At 42.7% G+C, this 20,512-nt stretch overlaps 1 protein-coding gene across 6 annotated transcripts in view; it reads left to right on the top strand.

Moving 5' to 3' along the window:
* Positions 1-20,512, top strand: part of LOC110528828 (tensin) — a 257,225-nt gene that overhangs the window by 85,543 nt on the left and 151,170 nt on the right. The window contains exon 1 of one of the 6 annotated variants that reach the window (XM_036982558.1): positions 1,617-2,658. The exons of 4 other annotated variants lie outside the window; for them this stretch is intronic. In XM_036982558.1, the coding sequence (XP_036838453.1) occupies positions 2,563-2,658 (96 nt within the window). In that variant the 5' untranslated portion in view covers positions 1,617-2,562. Of the gene's footprint in view, positions 1-1,616; positions 2,659-20,512 lie in introns of those variants that run through there. One more of the 6 variants, XM_036982559.1, reaches the window with a different exon arrangement.

Here is a 20,512-nt window from a genome sequence, read left to right on the forward strand (position 1 = left end):
TCACTCACTCACTCACTCACTCACTCACTCACTCACTCACTCACTCACTCACTCACTCACTTTCACTCACTCTCTGCTTTGATGTATTGTGATTACGCTGGGCTGAGGTAGTGATGCCTGCCTGCGCTGGTGGGAAAGAGAGAGGGTGAGAGAGAAGGAGAGAAAGAGAGACAGGGAGAGAGAGAGGGATGGAGAGAGAGCAAGAGAGAGAGACAGAGAGAGAGAGGGAAAGAGAGAGACAGAGGGAGAGGGAAGGAGAAAGAGAGAGCAGGAGAGACAGAGAGCGAGAGAGGGAAGGAGAGAGAGAGAGGGAGAGGGAGAAGGAGAGACAGAGAGAGAGAGGGAAGGAAAGACAGAGAGAGGGAAGGAAGGAGAGTAGGAGAGAGAGGGAGACAGAGACATAGAGAGAGAGAGAGAGAGGGAAGGAGAGAGAGAAAGAGAGAGGGAGAAGGAAGGAGAGAGAAGGAGAGTGAGAAAGAGAGAAGGAGAGTGAGAAAGAGAGAGGGAGGGGTGTAGCAGCACAGAAAAGCGTTCCGCAGTGAAAATGTTCTCCCAGTGAAGCGTAGAGAGACTGCAGCAGAGTGAATGGGGCTGTGCAGCACCTGCAGTCGCTCTCTCTCTCTCTCTGTGTGTGTGTGTGTGTGTGTGTGTGTGTGTGTGTGTGTGTGTGTGTGTGTGTGTGCAAATGTTTGTGATAATCGCTCAGGACACACTGATTCAACACTCCCTCCTTCCCAGCACCTCTCTCTCTCTCTCTTGTCTCTCTCCCCTCTGCTCCCTTGCTCTCTCTCTCTCTCTGTCTAACTCTCTCTCTCTCTCTCTCTCTCTCTCTCTCGTCTCTCTCCCCTCTGCTCCCTTGCTCTCTCTCTCTCTCTCTCTCTCTCTCTCTCTCTCTCTCTCTCTTGTCTCTCTCCCCTCTGCTCCCTTGCTCTCTCGCTCTCTCCCTCGACCCAATTCTCCACACACACTACAATCATCTTACCCTGTGCCTGCCTTGTAACGGCTTTTCACCGTGACGGATGTTTGTGTGTGTGTGTGCCCACCATTTGTCTGCTATGTATTCTCCAACACTCTCTCTCTTTCTCTCTCCCTTTCTGTCTCTCTCAGTCTCTCTCTCTCCCCCCTCTCTCTCTCTCTCTTTCTATGTTTGTGCGCTACCTTCCTCTTCCCTTCTTCATCTTCTCTTATTACTCACTTATCATCTCTTTCATTCTCTCCCTCGTCCTCTCTCTCTTACACACACATTCTGCCTTCTGATTGCTCTCTCTTTCTCTTGCTCTCTCTCTCTCTCTCTCTGTCTCTCTCTTTCTCTCTGTCTCTCTCTCTCTCGCTCTGTCTATCTCTCTCTCTCTCTCTGTCTCTCTCAGTCTCTCTCTCTCTCGCTCTGTCTATCTCTCTCTCTCAATTCAATTCAATTCAATTCAATTTCCTTTATTGGCATAACGTAACAATGTACATATTGCTAAAGCTTACTTTGGAGATTTACAATATTAACATCATTAATAATAATAATCAATACTGTCAACGGGACAACAGTAACTACAATAACCAAGTCTCTCTCTCTCTCTCAATCTCTCTCTCTTTCTTAACCACACGCACATGCTACCTCCCCCTCCATGATTCTTTATCACTGTTATTGTGTCTCTCTCTTAACCCCACACACAAACCAATGCACGCAAGCACACACGCATACACTAACCTCCACAAAACACATTCTCTCTCGCTCTATCTCTCCCTCTTATTTCTCCCGCTTTTTGTCTCTCTCCATACCGCTCTGTACCCAATCCTCCCTCCCTTCCGCCTCTCCTCTCTTTTACTCCTCCCTCTCCCTCCCTCGCTCCCTGGCTGAGTAAGTGCTGCAGCATCCTCACAGCGGAGTGTGTATGTGAGAGGAGTGTGTGAGTGGTTAGCATCGGGGATCTTGAACCAGAGGGGTTCCGTGTGAAGAGAAGGGCTCTTCTGTGCGTGTGCTTGCCGTGTGTGTGTGTGTGTGTGTGAGTGTGTGCGTTATCTCGATCTATGCGTGCAAGCAAGTGAGCGTGTGTGTGACGACGCTGTCCTCGTTCTGCACCGACCGGACCGTCTCTCGCTCATCTCATCATGCAGCCGGCTGTGCTCATCTCACCGCTGTGACGACTGAGTGTCTAGACCAGGCTCTGGAGACTGAGAGAGAGAGACAGGCAGAGAGACCGACACACAGACAGACAGGTGGACAGACAGATGGACTGTTGGTGGCGTGTGATGCTTTGATTCCTATTGGAATAGAAGGGTCTCCTCTGCATGGGACACTGTTGTAAGCCCTCATTAAGTTAACGAATTGGAGACAGACAGACAGACAGACAGACAGACAGACAGACAGACAGACAGCTCTCCGGTCGACTCGAAGGACCACCTCTCTTTCTGGGGTTTGGGATGCACTGCTTCTGGGTGGACTAGGAGAAAGGTCTCCTCTCTTTCTTCCCCTCTCCTCCTCCTCTCCTGTCTTCCACGAGAGAGCGCTCAGTGAGGATCTGATCCTGGAGTGTAGAGAGAGACAGAGGGCCTGACGGGACGCGAGGCAGCATGGCTCGTCTCAACTGGTGCCTGGCCGCTGTCATCAGCTGGGGCAAGTTCCTCTTTTCCTGCTTCTTCCCCCTACGGGGGGCCAAGAAAGACAAGGTAAGCCCGCACAATGAGGGGGACTGGGAGGGGGTCGGAGACGGGGACTGGGAGGGGAACTGGGAGGGTCAGAGAGGGGGACTGGGGGGGGGTCGGAGAGGGGGACTGGGAGGGGGTTGGGGAGGGGGACTGGGAGGGGGTTGGAGAGGGGGACTGGGAGGGGAACTGGGAGGGTCAGAGAGGGGGACTGGGAGGGGGTCGGAGAGGGGGACTGGGAGGGGGTTGGGGAGGGGGACTGGGAGGGGGTTGGAGAGGGGGACTGGGAGGGGGTTGGAAAGGGGGAGGAGATGGAACAATGTACAATGGAATCATGGAACCACATTTTTTATTTTATTATTTACACTTTACTTCGTCTGTTTCTTCATTTATTGCTTTTCATTGAGATCAGAACCTGCTTACCAGAGAGATACCTGGTGAGATGAGAAGAGTAGGAATCTAAAAGGTGTTGTAGTCCGTGTTTGTGCTTCAGTATGTATAATGGTCTTGGCGCTACACTGGCTTGAACATTGAGTAATATCTGTGTCAGCTAGATAACCAGCTGGTGCGCCAGCACTACAGATTAGTTTAGCACAATTTCACACAGCACGGCTGCTGGTGTGTGGACTACACTACAGGTTGAGGAACAGCTAGTGGATGTTGCCCCTTAGCTCTGATTCAAGGTCAGTGTTGCTCTTCACCACCAATGGTGAAGATTAGGATGGAGATAGAGAGGAACTGATCCTAGATTAGTGCTTAGGTGCAACTCACCCTTGGATCTGGAGAAATGGGGTGCTTGTTTCAGACGTTACTTTGCTACCATACCTGAGTGTCCCGATCCATAGTGTCACCTTGTACGACAGCAGAACAGAGCAGAACAAGGTTGGCATCTGCATTCAAGGTTTGCGTTCGCTAAAATAAAAATCGCTCAACCGTTGGCATTTTACCAGCCATGTCATTTTACCATTCGTTGCTTTTCGGGTCGGTATTTGTTCTTTATGGTTCGCTGGTTTTTCCAGTTCCGTAGTGGTTCGTATCTTGCAGGCGAATGTTTGGCAACAAAGGATGAACGTATTTCCCTGACTGATGCCGAATCTTTAGAGGTGCGGTGTGTTGCTGGTTTCAGTCTTATTAGTTTGAATTGGACTGTGGTAAAACAATGTCTCTGAGTGTCAGAAACACTGCACCACCCTTCTCTCTACCCCTTTGTCTCTCTCTCTCTCTACCCCTTTCTCTCTCTCTCTCTACCCCTTTTTCTCTCTCTCTCTCTGTCTCTCTCTCTCTCTCTCTCTCTGTCTACCCCTTTCTCTCTCTCTCTCTCTCTCTCTCTCTCTCTCTTTCTCTCTACCCCTTTCTCTCTCTCTCTCTCTCTCTCTCTCTTTCTCTCTCTTTCTCTCTCTCTCTCTCTCTCTCTCTCTCTCTCTCTCTCTCTCTCTCTTTCTCTCTCTCTCTCTTTGTTATAGAGGATAATCAATCATGTGGTACAAGTCCCGTACGTCCAAACACAGTCTTCCCTTACACACGATAGAATGTGTGTGTTCATAGGTGTGCATATGTTTGTGCGTGTGTGCGAGTGTGTGTGAGCGAGTGTGTGTGTGTGTGCAAGTGTGTGTGTGCGTGCGTGCGTACGTGTGTGTGTGTGTGCGTGCGTGTTTGTGTGCGAGCGTGCGTGCGTGCGTGTGTGTGTGTGTGTGTTTGTGTGCGTGCGTGCGTGCGTGCGTGCGTCCGTGCGTGCGTGCGTCCGTGCGTGCGTGCGTGTGTGTGGGAACCTGAGGTGATCTTCTGATGACTAGTGACGGGATCTTTTTCATAAGTGTTGTCTTCTGTCTGTCATCTTGTTCCCACCAGTGTTTCAGTGGGTAAAAGGCGGCTTTCAATGGCGGCTGGTGAACCGCAGGGCTAGTTATGTTTTGGTAACACAAGCAGTTTTACGCATGAGCTGAAGCAGCAGTCTTTTCTGCTCTGTCTTCCCCAGTCGTTAGCGTATCTGCTGTATTGTACATGCGCCAGTAGGGTTAGGAGAGCTTTTGGGGGCAGAGTCAGTTTTTTTAAAATGTCGTAGCTCGTTATCCAGTCCTGCGTCCCATATTTTTTGATGAACTTTCTATTTCATTCAGTTGCCTTCATTTCTGTTCACAATGAGCTATTACGATGTAACCGTCAACATTACTCATCCTGAACTGCTTTGTCCGAATTTCTTTTCGGAATCATATTTTTCTTCAGACCTTGACCTCATAATAAAAGCCGTACATCGATGTGGATTTAGGCTAAGTAGTGCACTATGTAGGGAATAGGGTGCCATTTGGGACAAAGCATTAGCTCTCCTCTCCAGCAGGCCAGGCTTGCCTCCCTGTATGAGCCCTGAGCACCTCCCCTGCATTAGCTTGTTTTGTTCAGTAAGACCTGGTGATGGGTAGGAGAGTTGGAGGAATAGAGGATTGGAAGAATGGAGGAAAGGAGGAATGGAGGAATAGTGGAATAGAGGAATAGAGGAATAGAGGAATGGAGGAATAGAGGAATAGAGGAAAAGAGGAATGGAGGAATAGAGGAATAGAGGAATAGAGGAATGGAGGAATGGAGTAATGGAGTAATAGAGGAATGGAGGAATGGAGGATTAGAGGAAAGGAGTAATAGAGGAATGGAGGAATAGAGGATTGGAAGAATGGAGGAAAGGATGAATGGAGGAATAGTGGAATAGAGGAATAGAGGAATGGAGGAATAGAGGAATAGAGGAAAAGAGGAATGGAGGAATAGAGGAATAGAGGAATGGTGGAATAGAGGAATAGAGGAATAGAGGAATAGAGGAATAGAGGAATGGAGGAATAGAGGAATGGAGGAATAGAGGAATGGAGTATTAGAGGAATGGAGGAATAGAGGATTGGAAGAATGGAGGAAAGGATGAATGGAGGAATAGTGGAATAGAGGAATAGAGGAATGGAGGAATAGAGGAATAGAGGAAAAGAGGAATGGAGGAATAGAGGAATAGAGGAATGGTGGAATAGAGGAATAGAGGAATAGAGGAATGGAGGAATAGAGAAATGGAGGAATAGAGGATTGGAAGAATGGAGGAAAGGATGAATGGAGGAATAGTGGAATAGAGGAATAGAGGAATGGAGGAATAGAGGAATAGAGGAAAAGAGGAATGGAGGAATAGAGGAATAGAGGAATGGTGGAATAGAGGAATAGAGGAATAGAGGAATGGAGGAATAGAGGAATGGAGGAATAGAGGAATGGAGTATTAGAGGAATGGAGGAATAGAGGAATAGAGGAATGGAGGAATAGAGGAATGGAGGATTCGAGGAATGGAGGATTATAGGAATGGAGTATTAGAGGAATGGAGGAATAGAGGAATGGAGTATTAGAGGAAAGGAGGAATGGAAGAATAGAGGAATGGAGGATTAGAGGAATGGAGGAATAGAGGAATGGAGAATTAGAGGAATGGAGGATTAGAGGAATGGAGTATTAGAGGAATGGAGGAATAGAGGAATAGAGGAATGGAGGAATAGAGGAATGGAGGATTAGAGGAATGGAGGAATAGAGGAATGGAGAATTAGAGGAATGGAGGATTAGAGGAATGGAGTATTAGAGGAATGGAGGAATAGAGGAATAGAGGAATGGAGGAATATAGGAATGGAGGATTAGAGGAATGGAGGAATAGAGGAATAGAGGAATGGAGGAATAGAGGAATGGAGGATTAGAGGAATAGAGGAATAGAGGAATAGAGGAATGGAGGAATAGAGGAATGGAGGATTCGAGGAATGGAGGATTATAGGAATGGAGTATTAGAAGAATGGAGTATTAGAGGAAAGGAGGAATGGAGGAATGGAAGAATAGAGGAATGGAGGATTAGAGGAATGGAGGAATAGAGGAATGGAGGAATAGAGGAATGGATGAATAGAGGAATGGAGAATTAGAGGAATGGAGGATTAGAGGAATGGAGGAATAGAGGAATAGAGGAATAGAGGAATGGAGGATTAGAGGAATGGAGGATTAGAGGAATGGAGTATTAGAGGAATGGAGGAATGGAGGAATAGAGGAATGGAGTATTAGAGGAATGGAGGAATAGAGGAATGGAGGAATAGAGGAATGGAGGATTAGAGGAATGGAGGTTTAGAGGAATGGAGGAATAGAGGAATAGAGGAATGGAGGAATAGAGGAATGGAGGATTAGAGGAATGGAGGATTAGAGGAATGGAGGATTAGAGGAATGGAGGAATAGAGGAATGGAGGAATAGAGGAATAGAGGAATGGAGGATTAGAGGAATGGAGGATTAGAGGAATAGAGGAATAGAGGAATAGAGGAATGGAGGAATAGAGGAATGGAGGATTAGAGGAATGGAGGATTAGAGGAATGGAGTATTAGAGGAATGGAGGAATAGAGGAATGGAGTATTAGAGGAATGGAGGAATAGAGGAATAGAGGAATGGAGGAATGGAAGAATAGAGGAATGGAGGATTAGAGGAATGGAGGAATAGAGGAATGGAGGAATAGAGGAATGGAAGAATAGAGGAATGGAGGATTAGAGGAATGGAAGAATAGAAGAATGGAGGATTAGAGGAATGGAGGAATAGAGGAATGGAGGAATAGAGGATGGAGCTCTCGGGGTAAAGCTTAGTCTCCTGCCTGCCTGTAGAGTACTGCTTTCTGCAGCCCCCCGTGCACCCCCCTCCTCGCCCTGTACCCCCTCTCCCTGTGCACCCCCCTCCTCGCCCTGTACCCCCTCTCCCTGTGCACCCCCCTCCTCTCCCTGTACCCCCTCCCCCTAGCTGTACCCCCCTCCTCCCCCTGTGCCCCCTCCTCCCAAGCTGTAACCCCCCCCCTGCCGCAGCTCCTTATCTCTATGTCCCCGCCACACACACACACACACACACACACACACACACACACACACACACACACACACATACACAAACAATCCAGTGGTTCTCAACCAAATCGTACATATATCCTGCCTCCCCATTCCTACATCATCTATAACTGTCTATCAAGCTCCACCCTAATACCTTACCCCTGTACTTACTGTACCTTCTAACCCTCAAGTCACATGATACCCACCTCCCTAATACAGTGCCTTGCGAAAGTATTCGGCCCCCTTGAACTTTGCGACCTTTTGCCACATTTCAGGCTTCAAACATAAAGATATAAAACTGTATTTTTTTGTGGGACACAATCATGAAGTGTAACAACATTTATTGGATATTTCAAACTTTTTTAACAAATCAAAAACTGAAAAATTGGGCGTGCAAAATTATTCAGCCCCCTTAAGTTAATACTTTGTAGCGCCACCTTTTGCTGCGATTACAGCTGTAAGTCGCTTGGGGTATGTCTCTATCAGTTTTGCACATCGAGAGACTGACATTTTTTCCCATTCCTCCTTGCAAAACAGCTCGAGCTCAGTGAGGTTCGATGGAGAGCATTTGTGAACAGCAGTTTTCAGTTCTTTCCACAGATTCTCGATTGGATTCAGGTCTGGACTTTGACTTGGCCATTCTAACACCTGGATATATTTATTTTTTAACCATTCCATTGTAGATTTTGCTTTATGTTTTGGATCATTGTCTTGTTGGAAGACAAATCTCCGTCCCAGTCTCAGGTCTTTTGCAGACTCCATCAGGTTTTCTTCAAGAATGGTCCTGTATTTGGCTCCATCCATCTTCCCATCAATTTCACCCATCTTCCCTGTCCCTGCTGAAGAAAAGCAGGCCCAAACCATGATGCTGCCACCACCATGTTGGACAGTGGGGATGGTGTGTTCAGTGTGATGAGCTGTGTTGCTTTTACGCGAAATATAACGTTTTGCATTGTTGCCAAAAAGTTCAATTTTGGTTTCATCTGACCAGAGCACCTTCTTCCACATGTTTGGTGTGTCTCCCAGGTGGCTTGTGGCAAACTTTAAACAACACTTTTTATGGATATCTTTAAGAAATGGCTTTCTTCTTGCCACTCTTCCATAAAGGCCAGATTTGTGCAATATACGACTGATTGTTGTCCTATGGACAGAGTCTCCCACCTCAGCTGTAGATCTCTGCAGTTCATCCAGAGTGATCATGGGCCTCTTGGCTGCATCTCTGATCAGTCTTCTCCTTGTATGAGCTGAAAGTTTAGAGGAACGGCCAGGTCTTGGTAGATTTGCAGTGGTCTGATACTCCTTCCATTTCAATATTATCGCTTGCACAGTGCTCCTTGGGATGTTTAAAGCTTGGGAAATCTTTTTGTATCCAAATCCGGCTTTAAACTTCTTCACAACAGTATCTCGGACCTGCCTGGTGTATTCCTTGTTCTTCATGATGCTCTCTGCGCTTTTAACGGACCTCTGAGACTATCACAGTGCAGGTGCATTTATACGGAGACTTGATTACACACAGGTGGATTGTATTTATCATCATTAGTCATTTAGGTCAACATTGGATCATTCAGAGATCCTCACTGAACTTCTGGAGAGAGTTTGCTGCACTGAAAGTAAAGGGGCTGAATAATTTTGCACGCCCAATTTTTCAGTTTTTGATTTGTTAAAAAAGTTTGAAATATCCAATAAATGTTGTTCCACTTCATGATTGTGTCCCACTTGTTGTTGATTCTTCACAAAAAAATACAGTTTTATATCTTTAGGTTTGAAGCCTGAAATGTGGCAAAAGGTCGCAAAGTTCAAGGGGGCCGAATACTTTCGCAAGGCACTGTATAGTCTACATCCGTCTGGTTTATATCAACAAGTAACACCCTGCCCCTTTCTGTTCCCCCATGTGAATATGACTTTTTATATCACCATCCATCTGTCTTCACTTCTCCTCCTACCCAGATATACTGTGTAGTCCCTAGTCCCTATAGTCCCCAGTCCCTATAGCCCTTAGTCCCTATAGTCCCCAGTCTCTGTAGCCCCTAGTCCCTATAGTCCCCAGTCCCTGTAGCCCCCAGTCCCTATAGACCCCAGCCCCTATAGTCCCCAGTCCCTGTAGCCCCTAGTCCCTATAGTCCCCAGTCCCTGTAGCCCCCAGTCCCTATAGTCGCCAGTCCCTGTAGCTCCTAGTCCCTATAGCCCCCAGTCCCTATAGCCCCCAGCCCCTATAGTCCCCAGTCCCTGTAGCCCCCATTCCCTATAGCCCATAACCCCTATAGCCCCCAGTCCCTATAGGCCATAGTCCCTATAGCCCCCAGTCCCTATAGCCCATAACCCCTATAGCCCCCAGTCCCTATAGCCCATAACCCCTATAGCCCCCAGTCTCTATAGCCTGTAGGCCCTATAGCCCCAAGTCCATATAGCCCATAACCCCTATAGCCCCCAGTCCCCATAGCCCCCAGTCCCTATAGCCCCCAGTCCCTATACCCCATAGCCCCTATAGCCCCCAGTCCCTATAGCCCCCAGTCCCTATACCCCATAGCCCCTATAGCCTCTAGTCCCTATAGCCCCCAGTTCCTATACCCAATAGCCCCTATAGCCCATAGTCCATATAGCCCCCAGTCCCTATAGCCCATAACCCCTATAGCCCCCAGTCCCTATAGCCCATAACCCCTATAGCCCCCAGTCTCTAAAGCCTGTAGCCCCTATAGCCCCCAGTCCCTATAGCCCATAACCCCTATAGCCCCCAGTCTCTATAGCCTGTAGGCCCTATAGCCCCAAGTCCATATAACCCATAACCCCTATAGCCCCCAGTCCCTATAGCCCCCAGTCCATATAGCCCCCAGTCCCTATAGCCCCCAGTCCCTATACCCCATAGCCCCTATAGCCCCCAGTCCCTATAGCCCCCAGTCCCTATACCCCATAGCCCCTATAGCCCCCAGTCCCTATAGCTCCCAGTCCCTATACCCCATAGTCCCTATAGCCCCCAGTCCCTATACCTCATAGCCCCTTAGCCCATAGCCCCTATAGCCTCGGTCCCTATATCCCCCAGTCCCTATAGCCTGTAGCCCCTATAGCCCCCAGTGCCTATAGCCCCCAGTCGCTATAGCCCCCAATCCCTATAGCCCCCAGTCTCTATAGCCCCCACTCCCTATAGCCCTTAGCCCATAGTCCCTATAGCCCCCAGTCCCTATAGCCCTTAGCCCATAGTCCCTATAGCCTATAGGCCCTATTCCAATGTAAAAGGCTACATCAGTAACTGTTCCAATGCTACATCAGTAACTGTTCCAATGCTACATCAGTAACTGTTCCAATGTAAAAGGCTACATCAGTAACTGTTCCAATACTACATCAGTAACTGTTCCAATGTAAAAGGCTACATCAGTAACTGTTCCAATACTACATCAGTAACTGTTCCAATACTACATCAGTAACTGTTCCAATGCTACATCAGTAACTGTTCCAATACTACATCAGTAACTGTTCCAATGCTACATCAGTAACTGTTCCAATACTACATCAGTAACTGTTCCAATGCTACATCAGTAACTGTTCCAATGTAAAAGGCTACATCAGTAACTGGTCCAATACTACATCAGTAACTGTTCCAATGCTACATCAGTAACTGTTCCAATACTACATCAGTAACTGTTCCAATACTACATCAGTAACTGTTCCAATGTAAAAGGCTACATCAGTAACTGTTCCAATACTACATCAGTAACTGTTCCAATGCTACATCAGTAACTGTTCCAATACTACATCAGTAACTGTTCCAATACTACATCAGTAACTGTTCCAATGCTACATCAGTAACTGTTCCAATGTAAAAGGCTACATCAGTAACTGTTCCAATACTACATCAGTAACTGTTCCAATGTAAAAGGCTACATCAGTAACTGTTCCAATGCTACATCAGTAACTGTTCCAATACTACATCAGTAACTGTTCCAATACTACATCAGTAACTGTTCCAATGTAAAAGGCTACATCAGTAACTGTTCCAATGTAAAAGGCTACATCAGTAACTGTTCCAATGTAAAAGGCTACATCAGTAACTGTTCCAATACTACATCAGTAACTGTTCCAATGCTACATCAGTAACTGTTCCAATGTAAAAGGCTACATCAGTAACTGTACCAATACTACATCAGTAACTGTTCCAATACTACATCAGTAACTGTTCCAATGTAAAAGGCTACATCAGTAACTGTTCCAATGCTACATCAGTAACTGTTCCAATGCTACATCAGTAACTGTTCCAATGCTACATCAGTAACTGTTCCAATACTACATCAGTAACTGTTCCAATGTAAAAGGCTACATCAGTAACTGTTCCAATGTAAAAGGCTACATCAGTAACTGTTCCAATACTACATCAGTAACTGTTCCAATGTAAAAGGCTACATCAGTAACTGTTCCAATACTACATCAGTAACTGTTCCAATGTAAAAGGCTACATCAGTAACTGTTCCAATGCTACATCAGTAACTGTTCCAATACTACATCAGTAACTGTTCCAATACTACATCAGTAACTGTTCCAATGTAAAAGGCTACATCAGTAACTGTTCCAATGTAAAAGGCTACATCAGTAACTGTTCCAATGTAAAAGGCTACATCAGTAACTGTTCCAATGCTACATCAGTAACTGTTCCAATGTAAAAGGCTACATCAGTAACTGTTCCAATGTAAAAGGCTACATCAGTAACTGTTCCAATGTAAAAGGCTACATCAGTAACTGTTCCAATGCTACATCAGTAACTGTTCCAATGTAAAAGGCTACATCAGTAACTGTTCCAATGTAAAAGGCTACATCAGTAACTGTTCCAATGTAAAAGGCTACATCAGTAACTGTTCCAATGTAAAAGGCTACATCAGTAACTGTTCCAATGTAAAAGGCTACATCAGTAACTGTTCCAATGTAAAAGGCTACATCAGTAACTGTTCCAATGTAAAAGGCTACATCAGTAACTGTTCCAATGTAAAAGGCTACATCAGTAACTGTTCCAATGTAAAAGGCTACATCAGTAACTGTTCCAATGCTACATCAGTAACTGTTCCAATGTAAAAGGCTACATCAGTAACTGTTCCAATGTAAAAGGCTACATCAGTAACTGTTCCAATGTAAAAGGCTACATCAGTAACTGTTCCAATACTACATCAGTAACTGTTCCAATGTAAAAGGCTACATCAGTAACTGTTCCAATGTAAAAGGCTACATCAGTAACTGTTCCAATACTACATCAGTAACTGTTCCAATGCTACATCAGTAACTCTTCCAATGCTACATCAGTAACTGTTCCAATGCTACATCAGTAACTCTTCCAATGTAAAAGGCTACATCAGTAACTGTTCCAATGTAAAAGGCTACATCAGTAACTGTTCCAATGTAAAAGGCTACATCAGTAACTGTTCCAATGCTACATCAGTAACTGTTCCAATGTAAAAGGCTACATCAGTAACTGTTCCAATGTAAAAGGCTACATCAGTAACTGTTCCAATGTAAAAGGCTACATCAGTAACTGTTCCAATACTACATCAGTAACTGTTCCAATGTAAAAGGCTACATCAGTAACTGTTCCAATGTAAAAGGCTACATCAGTAACTGTTCCAATACTACATCAGTAACTGTTCCAATGCTACATCAGTAACTCTTCCAATGCTACATCAGTAACTGTTCCAATGCTACATCAGTAACTCTTCCAATGCTACATCAGTAACTGTTCCAATGCTACATCAGTAACTGTTCCAATGTAAAAGGCTACATCAGTAACTGTTCCAATGCTACATCAGTAACTGTTCCAATGTAAAAGGCTACATCAGTAACTGTTCCAATGTAAAAGGCTACATCAGTAACTGTTCCAATGTAAAAGGCTACATCAGTAACTGTTCCAATGCTACATCAGTAACTGTTCCAATGTAAAAGGCTACATCAGTAACTGTTCCAATGTAAAAGGCTACATCAGTAACTGTTCCAATGTAAAAGGCTACATCAGTAACTGTTCCAATGTAAAAGGCTACATCAGTAACTGTTCCAATACTACATCAGTAACTGTTCCAATACTACATCAGTAACTGTTCCAATGCTACATCAGTAACTGTTCCAATACTACATCAGTAACTGTTCCAATACTACATCAGTAACTGTTCCAATGCTACATCAGTAACTGTTCCAATGCTACATCAGTAACTGTTCCAATGCTACATCAGTAACTGTTCCAATGCTACATCAGTAACTGTTCCAATGTAAAAGGCTACATCAGTAACTGTTCCAATGCTACATCAGTAACTGTTCCAATGTAAAAGGCTACATCAGTAACTGTACCAATACTACATCAGTAACTGTTCCAATACTACATCAGTAACTGTTCCAATGCTACATCAGTAACTGTTCCAATGCTACATCAGTAACTGTTCCAATGCTACATCAGTAACTGTTCCAATACTACATCAGTAACTGTTCCAATGTAAAAGGCTACATCAGTATCTGTTCCAATGTAAAAGGCTACATCAGTAACTGTTCCAATGCTACATCAGTAACTGTTCCAATGCTACATCAGTAACTGTTCCAATGCTACATCAGTAACTGTTCCAATGCTACATCAGTAACTGTTCCAATGTAAAAGGCTACATCAGTAACTGTTCCAATACTACATCAGTAACTGTTCCAATGTAAGAGGCTACATCAGTAACTGTTACAATGTAAAAGGCTACATCAGTAACTGTTCCAATGTAAAAGGCTACATCAGTAACTGTTCCAATGTAAAAGGCTACATCAGTAACTGTTCCAATGTAAAAGGCTACATCAGTAACTGTTCCAATGTAAAAGGCTACATCAGTAACTGTTCCAATGCTACATCAGTAACTGTTCCAATACTACATCAGTAACTGTTCCAATGTAAAAGGCTACATCAGTAACTGTTCCAATGCTAAATCAGTAACTGTTCCAATGCTACATCAGTAACTGTTCCAATGCTACATCAGTAACTGTTCCAATGTAAAAGGCTACATCAGTAACTGTACCAATACTACATCAGTAACTGTTCCAATACTACATCAGTAACTGTTCCAATGCTACATCAGTAACTGTTCCAATGCTACATCAGTAACTGTTCCAATGCTACATCAGTAACTGTTCCAATACTACATCAGTAACTGTTCCAATGTAAAAGGGTACATCAGTAACTGTTCCAATGTAAAAGGCTACATCAGTAACTGTTCCAATGCTACATCAGTAACTGTTCCAATGCTACATCAGTAACTGTTCCAATGCTACATCAGTAACTGTTCCAATGCTACATCAGTAACTGTTCCAATGTAAAAGGCTACATCAGTAACTGTTCCAATACTACATCAGTAACTGTTCCAATGTAAGAGGCTACATCAGTAACTGTTACAATGTAAAAGGCTACATCAGTAACTGTTCCAATGTAAAAGGCTACATCAGTAACTGTTCCAATGTAAAAGGCTACATCAGTAACTGTTCCAATGTAAAAGGCTACATCAGTAACTGTTCCAATGTAAAAGGCTACATCAGTAACTGTTCCAATGCTACATCAGTAACTGTTCCAATACTACATCAGTAACTGTTCCAATGTAAAAGGCTACATCAGTAACTGTTCCAATGCTAAATCAGTAACTGTTCCAATGCTACATCAGTAACTGTTCCAATGCTACATCAGTAACTGTTCAAATTTAAAAGGCTACATCAGTAACTGTTCCAATGCAACATCAGTAACTCTTCCAATGCTACATCAGTAACTGTTCCAATGCTACATCAGTAACTGTTCCAATGTAAAAGGCTACATCAGTAACTGTTCCAATGTAAAAGGCTACATCAGTAACTGTTCCAATGTAAAAGGCTACATCAGTAACTGTTCCAATGTAAAAGGCTACATCAGTAACTGTTCCAATGTAAAAGGCTACATCAGTAACTGTTCCAATACTACATCAGTAACTGTTCCAATGTAAAAGGCTACATCAGTAACTGTTCCAATACTACATCAGTAACTGTTCCAATGTAAAAGGCTACATCAGTAACTGTTCCAATGTAAAAGGCTACATCAGTAACTGTTCCAATGCTACATCAGTAACTGTTCCAATGTAAAAGGCTACATCAGTAACTGTTCCAATGTAAAAGGCTACATCAGTAACTGTTCCAATGTAAAAGGCTACATCAGTAACTGTTCCAATGTAAAAGGCTACATCAGTAACTGTTCCAATGTAAAAGGCTACATCAGTAACTGTTCCAATGTAAATGGCTACATCAGTAACTGTTCCAATGTAAAAGGCTACATCAGTAACTGTTCCAATGCTACATCAGTAACTGTTCCAATGTAAAAGGCTACATCAGTAACTGTTCCAATGTAAAAGGCTACATCAGTAACTGTTCCAATGTAAAAGGCTACATCAGTAACTGTTCCAATACTACATCAGTAACTGTTCCAATGTAAAAGGCTACATCAGTAACTGTTCCAATGTAAAAGGCTACATCAGTAACTGTTCCAATACTACATCAGTAACTGTTCCAATGCTACATCAGTAACTCTTCCAATGCTACATCAGTAACTGTTCCAATGCTACATCAGTAACTCTTCCAATGCTACATCAGTAACTGTTCCAATGCTACATCAGTAACTGTTCCAATGTAAAAGGCTACATCAGTAACTGTTCCAATGCTACATCAGTAACTGTTCCAATGTAAAAGGCTACATCAGTAACTGTTCCAATGTAAAAGGCTACATCAGTAACTGTTCCAATGTAAAAGGCTACATCAGTAACTGTTCCAATGCTACATCAGTAACTGTTCCAATGTAAAAGGCTACATCAGTAACTGTTCCAATGTAAAAGGCTACATCAGTAACTGTTCCAATGTAAAAGGCTACATCAGTAACTGTTCCAATACTACATCAGTAACTGTTCCAATACTACATCAGTAACTGTTCCAATGCTACATCAGTAACTGTTCCAATACTACATCAGTAACTGTTCCAATACTACATCAGTAACTGTTCCAATGCTACATCAGTAACTGTTCCAATGCTACATCAGTAACTGTTCCAATGCTACATCAGTAACTGTTCCAATGCTACATCAGTAACTGTTCCAATGTAAAAGGCTACATCAGTAACTGTTCCAATACTACATCAGTAACTGTTCCAATGCTACATCAGTAACTGTTCCAATGCTACATCAGTAACTGTTCCAATACTACATCAGTAACTGTTCCAATGCTACATCAGTAACTGTTCCAATGTAAAAGGCTACATCAGTAACTGTACCAATACTACATCAGTAACTGTTCCAATACTACATCAGTAACTGTTCCAATGCTACATCAGTAACTGTTCCAATGCTACATCAGTAACTGTTCCAATGCTACATCAGTAACTGTTCCAATACTACATCAGTAACTGTTCCAATGTAAAAGGCTACATCAGTAACTGTTCCAATGTAAAAGGCTACATCAGTAACTGTTCCAATACTACATCAGTAACTGTTCCAATACTACATCAGTAACTGTTCCAATGTAAAAGGGTACATCAGTAACTGTTCCAATGTAAAAGGCTACATCAGTAACTGTTCCAATGCTACATCAGTAACTGTTCCAATGCTACATCAGTAACTGTTCCAATGCTACATCAGTAACTGTTCCAATGCTACATCAGTAACTGTTCCAATGTAAAAGGCTACATCAGTAACTGTTCCAATACTACATCAGTAACTGTTCCAATGTAAGAGGCTACATCAGTAACTGTTCCAATGTAAAAGGCTACATCAGTAACTGTTCCAATGTAAAAGGCTACATCAGTAACTGTTCCAATGTAAAAGGCTACATCAGTAACTGTTCCAATGTAAAAGGCTACATCAGTAACTGTTCCAATGTAAAAGGCTACATCAGTAACTGTTCCAATGCTACATCAGTAACTGTTCCAATACTACATCAGTAACTGTTCCAATGTAAAAGGCTACATCAGTAACTGTTCCAATGCTACATCAGTAACTGTTCCAATGCTACATCAGTAACTGTTCCAATGCTACATCAGTAACTGTTCAAATTTAAAAGGCTACATCAGTAACTGTTCCAATGCAACATCAGTAACTCTTCCAATGCTACATCAGTAACTGTTCCAATGCTACATCAGTAACTGTTCCAATGTAAAAGGCTACATCAGTAACTGTTCCAATGTAAAAGGCTACATCAGTAACTGTTCCAATGTAAAAGGCTACATCAGTAACTGTTCCAATGTAAAAGGCTACATCAGTAACTGTTCCAATGTAAAAGGCTACATCATTAACTGTTCCAATGCTACATCAGTAACTGTTCCAATGCTACATCAGTAACTGTTCCAATGCTACATCAGTAACTGTTCCAATGTAAAAGGCTACATCAGTAACTGTTCCATTACTACATCAGTAACTGTTCCAATGCTACATCAGTAACTGTTCCAATGTAAAAGGCTACATCAGTAACTGTTCCAATACTACATCAGTAACTGTTCCAATGCTACATCAGTAACTGTTCCAATACTACATCAGTAACTGTTCCAATACTACATCAGTAACTGTTCCAATACTACATCAGTAACTGTTCCAATACTACATCAGTAACTGTTCCAATGCTACATCAGTAACTGTTCCAATGTAAAAGGCTACATCAGTAACTGTTCCAATACTACATCAGTAACTGTTCCAATGCTACATCAGTAACTGTTCCAATGCTACATCAGTAACTGTTCCAATGTAAAAGGCTACATCAGTAACTGTTCCAATACTACATCAGTAACTGTTCCAATGCTACATCAGTAACTGTTCCAATACTACATCAGTAACTGTTCCAATACTACATCAGTAACTGTTCCAATACTACATCAGTAACTGTTCCAATACTACATCAGTAACTGTTCCAATGTAAAAGGCTACATCAGTAACTGTTCCAATTTAAAAGGCTACATCAGTAACTGTTCCAATACTACATCAGTAACTGTTCCAATACTACATCAGTAACTGTTCCAATGTAAAAGGCTACATCAGTAACTGTTCCAATACTACATCAGTAACTGTTCCAATGTAAAAGGCTACATCAGTAACTGTTCCAATGTAAAAGGCTACATCAGTAACTGTTCCAATGCTACATCAGTAACTGTTCCAATACTACATCAGTAACTGTTCCAATGTAAAAGGCTACATCAGTAACTGTTCCAATACTACATCAGTAACTGTTCCAATACTACATCAGTAACTGTTCCAATACTACATCAGTAACTGTTCCAATACTACATCAGTAACTGTTCCAATGTAAAAGGCTACATCAGTAACTGTTCCAATACTACATCAGTAACTGTTCCAATACTACATCAGTAACTGTTCCAATACTACATCAGTAACTGTTCCAATGCTACATCAGTAACTGTTCCAATACTACATCAGTAACTGTTCCAATGCTACATCAGTAACTGTTCCAATACTACATCAGTAACTGTTCCAATGTAAAAGGCTACATCAGTAACTGTTCCAATGCTACATCAGTAACTGTTCCAATGTAAAAGGCTACATCAGTAACTGTTCCAATGCTACATCAGTAACTGTTCCAATGTAAAAGGCTACATCAGTAACTGTTCCAATACTACATCAGTAACTGTTCCAATGCTACATCAGTAACTGTTCCAATGTAAAAGGCTACATCAGTAACTGTTCCAATGTAAAAGGCTACATCAGTAACTGTTCCAATGTAAAAGGCTACATCAGTAACTGTTCCAATACTACATCAGTAACTGTTCCAATGCTACATCAGTAACTGTTCCAATACTACATCAGTAACTGTTCCAATGCTACATCAGTAACTGTTCCAATGCTACATCAGTAACTGTTCCAATGTAAAAGGCTACATCAGTAACTGTTCCAATGTAAAAGGCTACATCAGTAACTGTTCCAATACTACATCAGTAACTGTTCCAATGCTACATCAGTAACTGTTCCAATACTACATCAGTAACTGTTCCAATACTACATCAGTAACTGTTCCAATGTAAAAGGCTTCATCAGTAACTGTTCCAATACTACATCAGTAACTGTTCCAATGTAAAAGGCTACATCAGTAACTGTTCCAATGTAAAAGGCTACATCAGTAACTGTTCCAATGTAAAAGGCTACATCAGTAACTGTTCCAATGCTACATCAGTAACTGTTCCAATACTACATCAGTAACTGTTCCAATGTAAAAGGCTACATCAGTAACTGTTCCAATACTACATCAGTAACTGTTCCAATGCTACATCAGTAACTGTTCCAATGTAAAAGGCTACATCAGTAACTGTTCCAATGTAAAAGGCTACATCAGTAACTGTTCCAATACTACATCAGTAACTGTTCCAATGTAAAAGGCTACATCAGTAACTGTTCCAATACTACATCAGTAACTGTTCCAATGTAAAAGGCTACATCAGTAACTGTTCCAATACTACATCAGTAACTTTTCCAATGTAAAAGGCTACATCAGTAACTGTTCCAATGTAAAAGGCTACATCAGTAACTGTTCCAATGCTACATCAGTAACTGTTCCAATACTACATCAGTAACTGTTCCAATGTAAAAGGCTACATCAGTAACTGTTCCAATGCTACATCAGTAACTGTTCCAATGCTACATCAGTAACTGTTCCAATGCTACATAAGTAACTGTTCCAATGCTACATCAGTAACTGTTCCAATGCTACATCAGTAACTGTTCCAATGCTACATCAGTAACTGTTCCAATGTAAAAGGCTACATCAGTAACTGTTCCAATACTACATCAGTAACTGTTCCAATGCTACATCAGTAACTGTTCCAATGCTACATCAGTAACTGTTCCAATGCTACATCAGTAACTGGTCCAATGCTACATCAGTAACTGTTCCAATGCTACATCAGTAACTGTTCCAATGCTACATCAGTAACTGTTCCAATGCTACATGTCTTACAACAGAAAAAGCGATATAGTTACAGTACAGCTCTGGATAAGAGCGTCTGCTAAATGACTAAAATGTAAATGTTAAGGAAATG

Source organism: Oncorhynchus mykiss, chromosome 7 (genome assembly GCF_013265735.2).
Source record: "Oncorhynchus mykiss isolate Arlee chromosome 7, USDA_OmykA_1.1, whole genome shotgun sequence".
Classification (NCBI taxonomy): domain Eukaryota; kingdom Metazoa; phylum Chordata; class Actinopteri; order Salmoniformes; family Salmonidae; genus Oncorhynchus; species Oncorhynchus mykiss.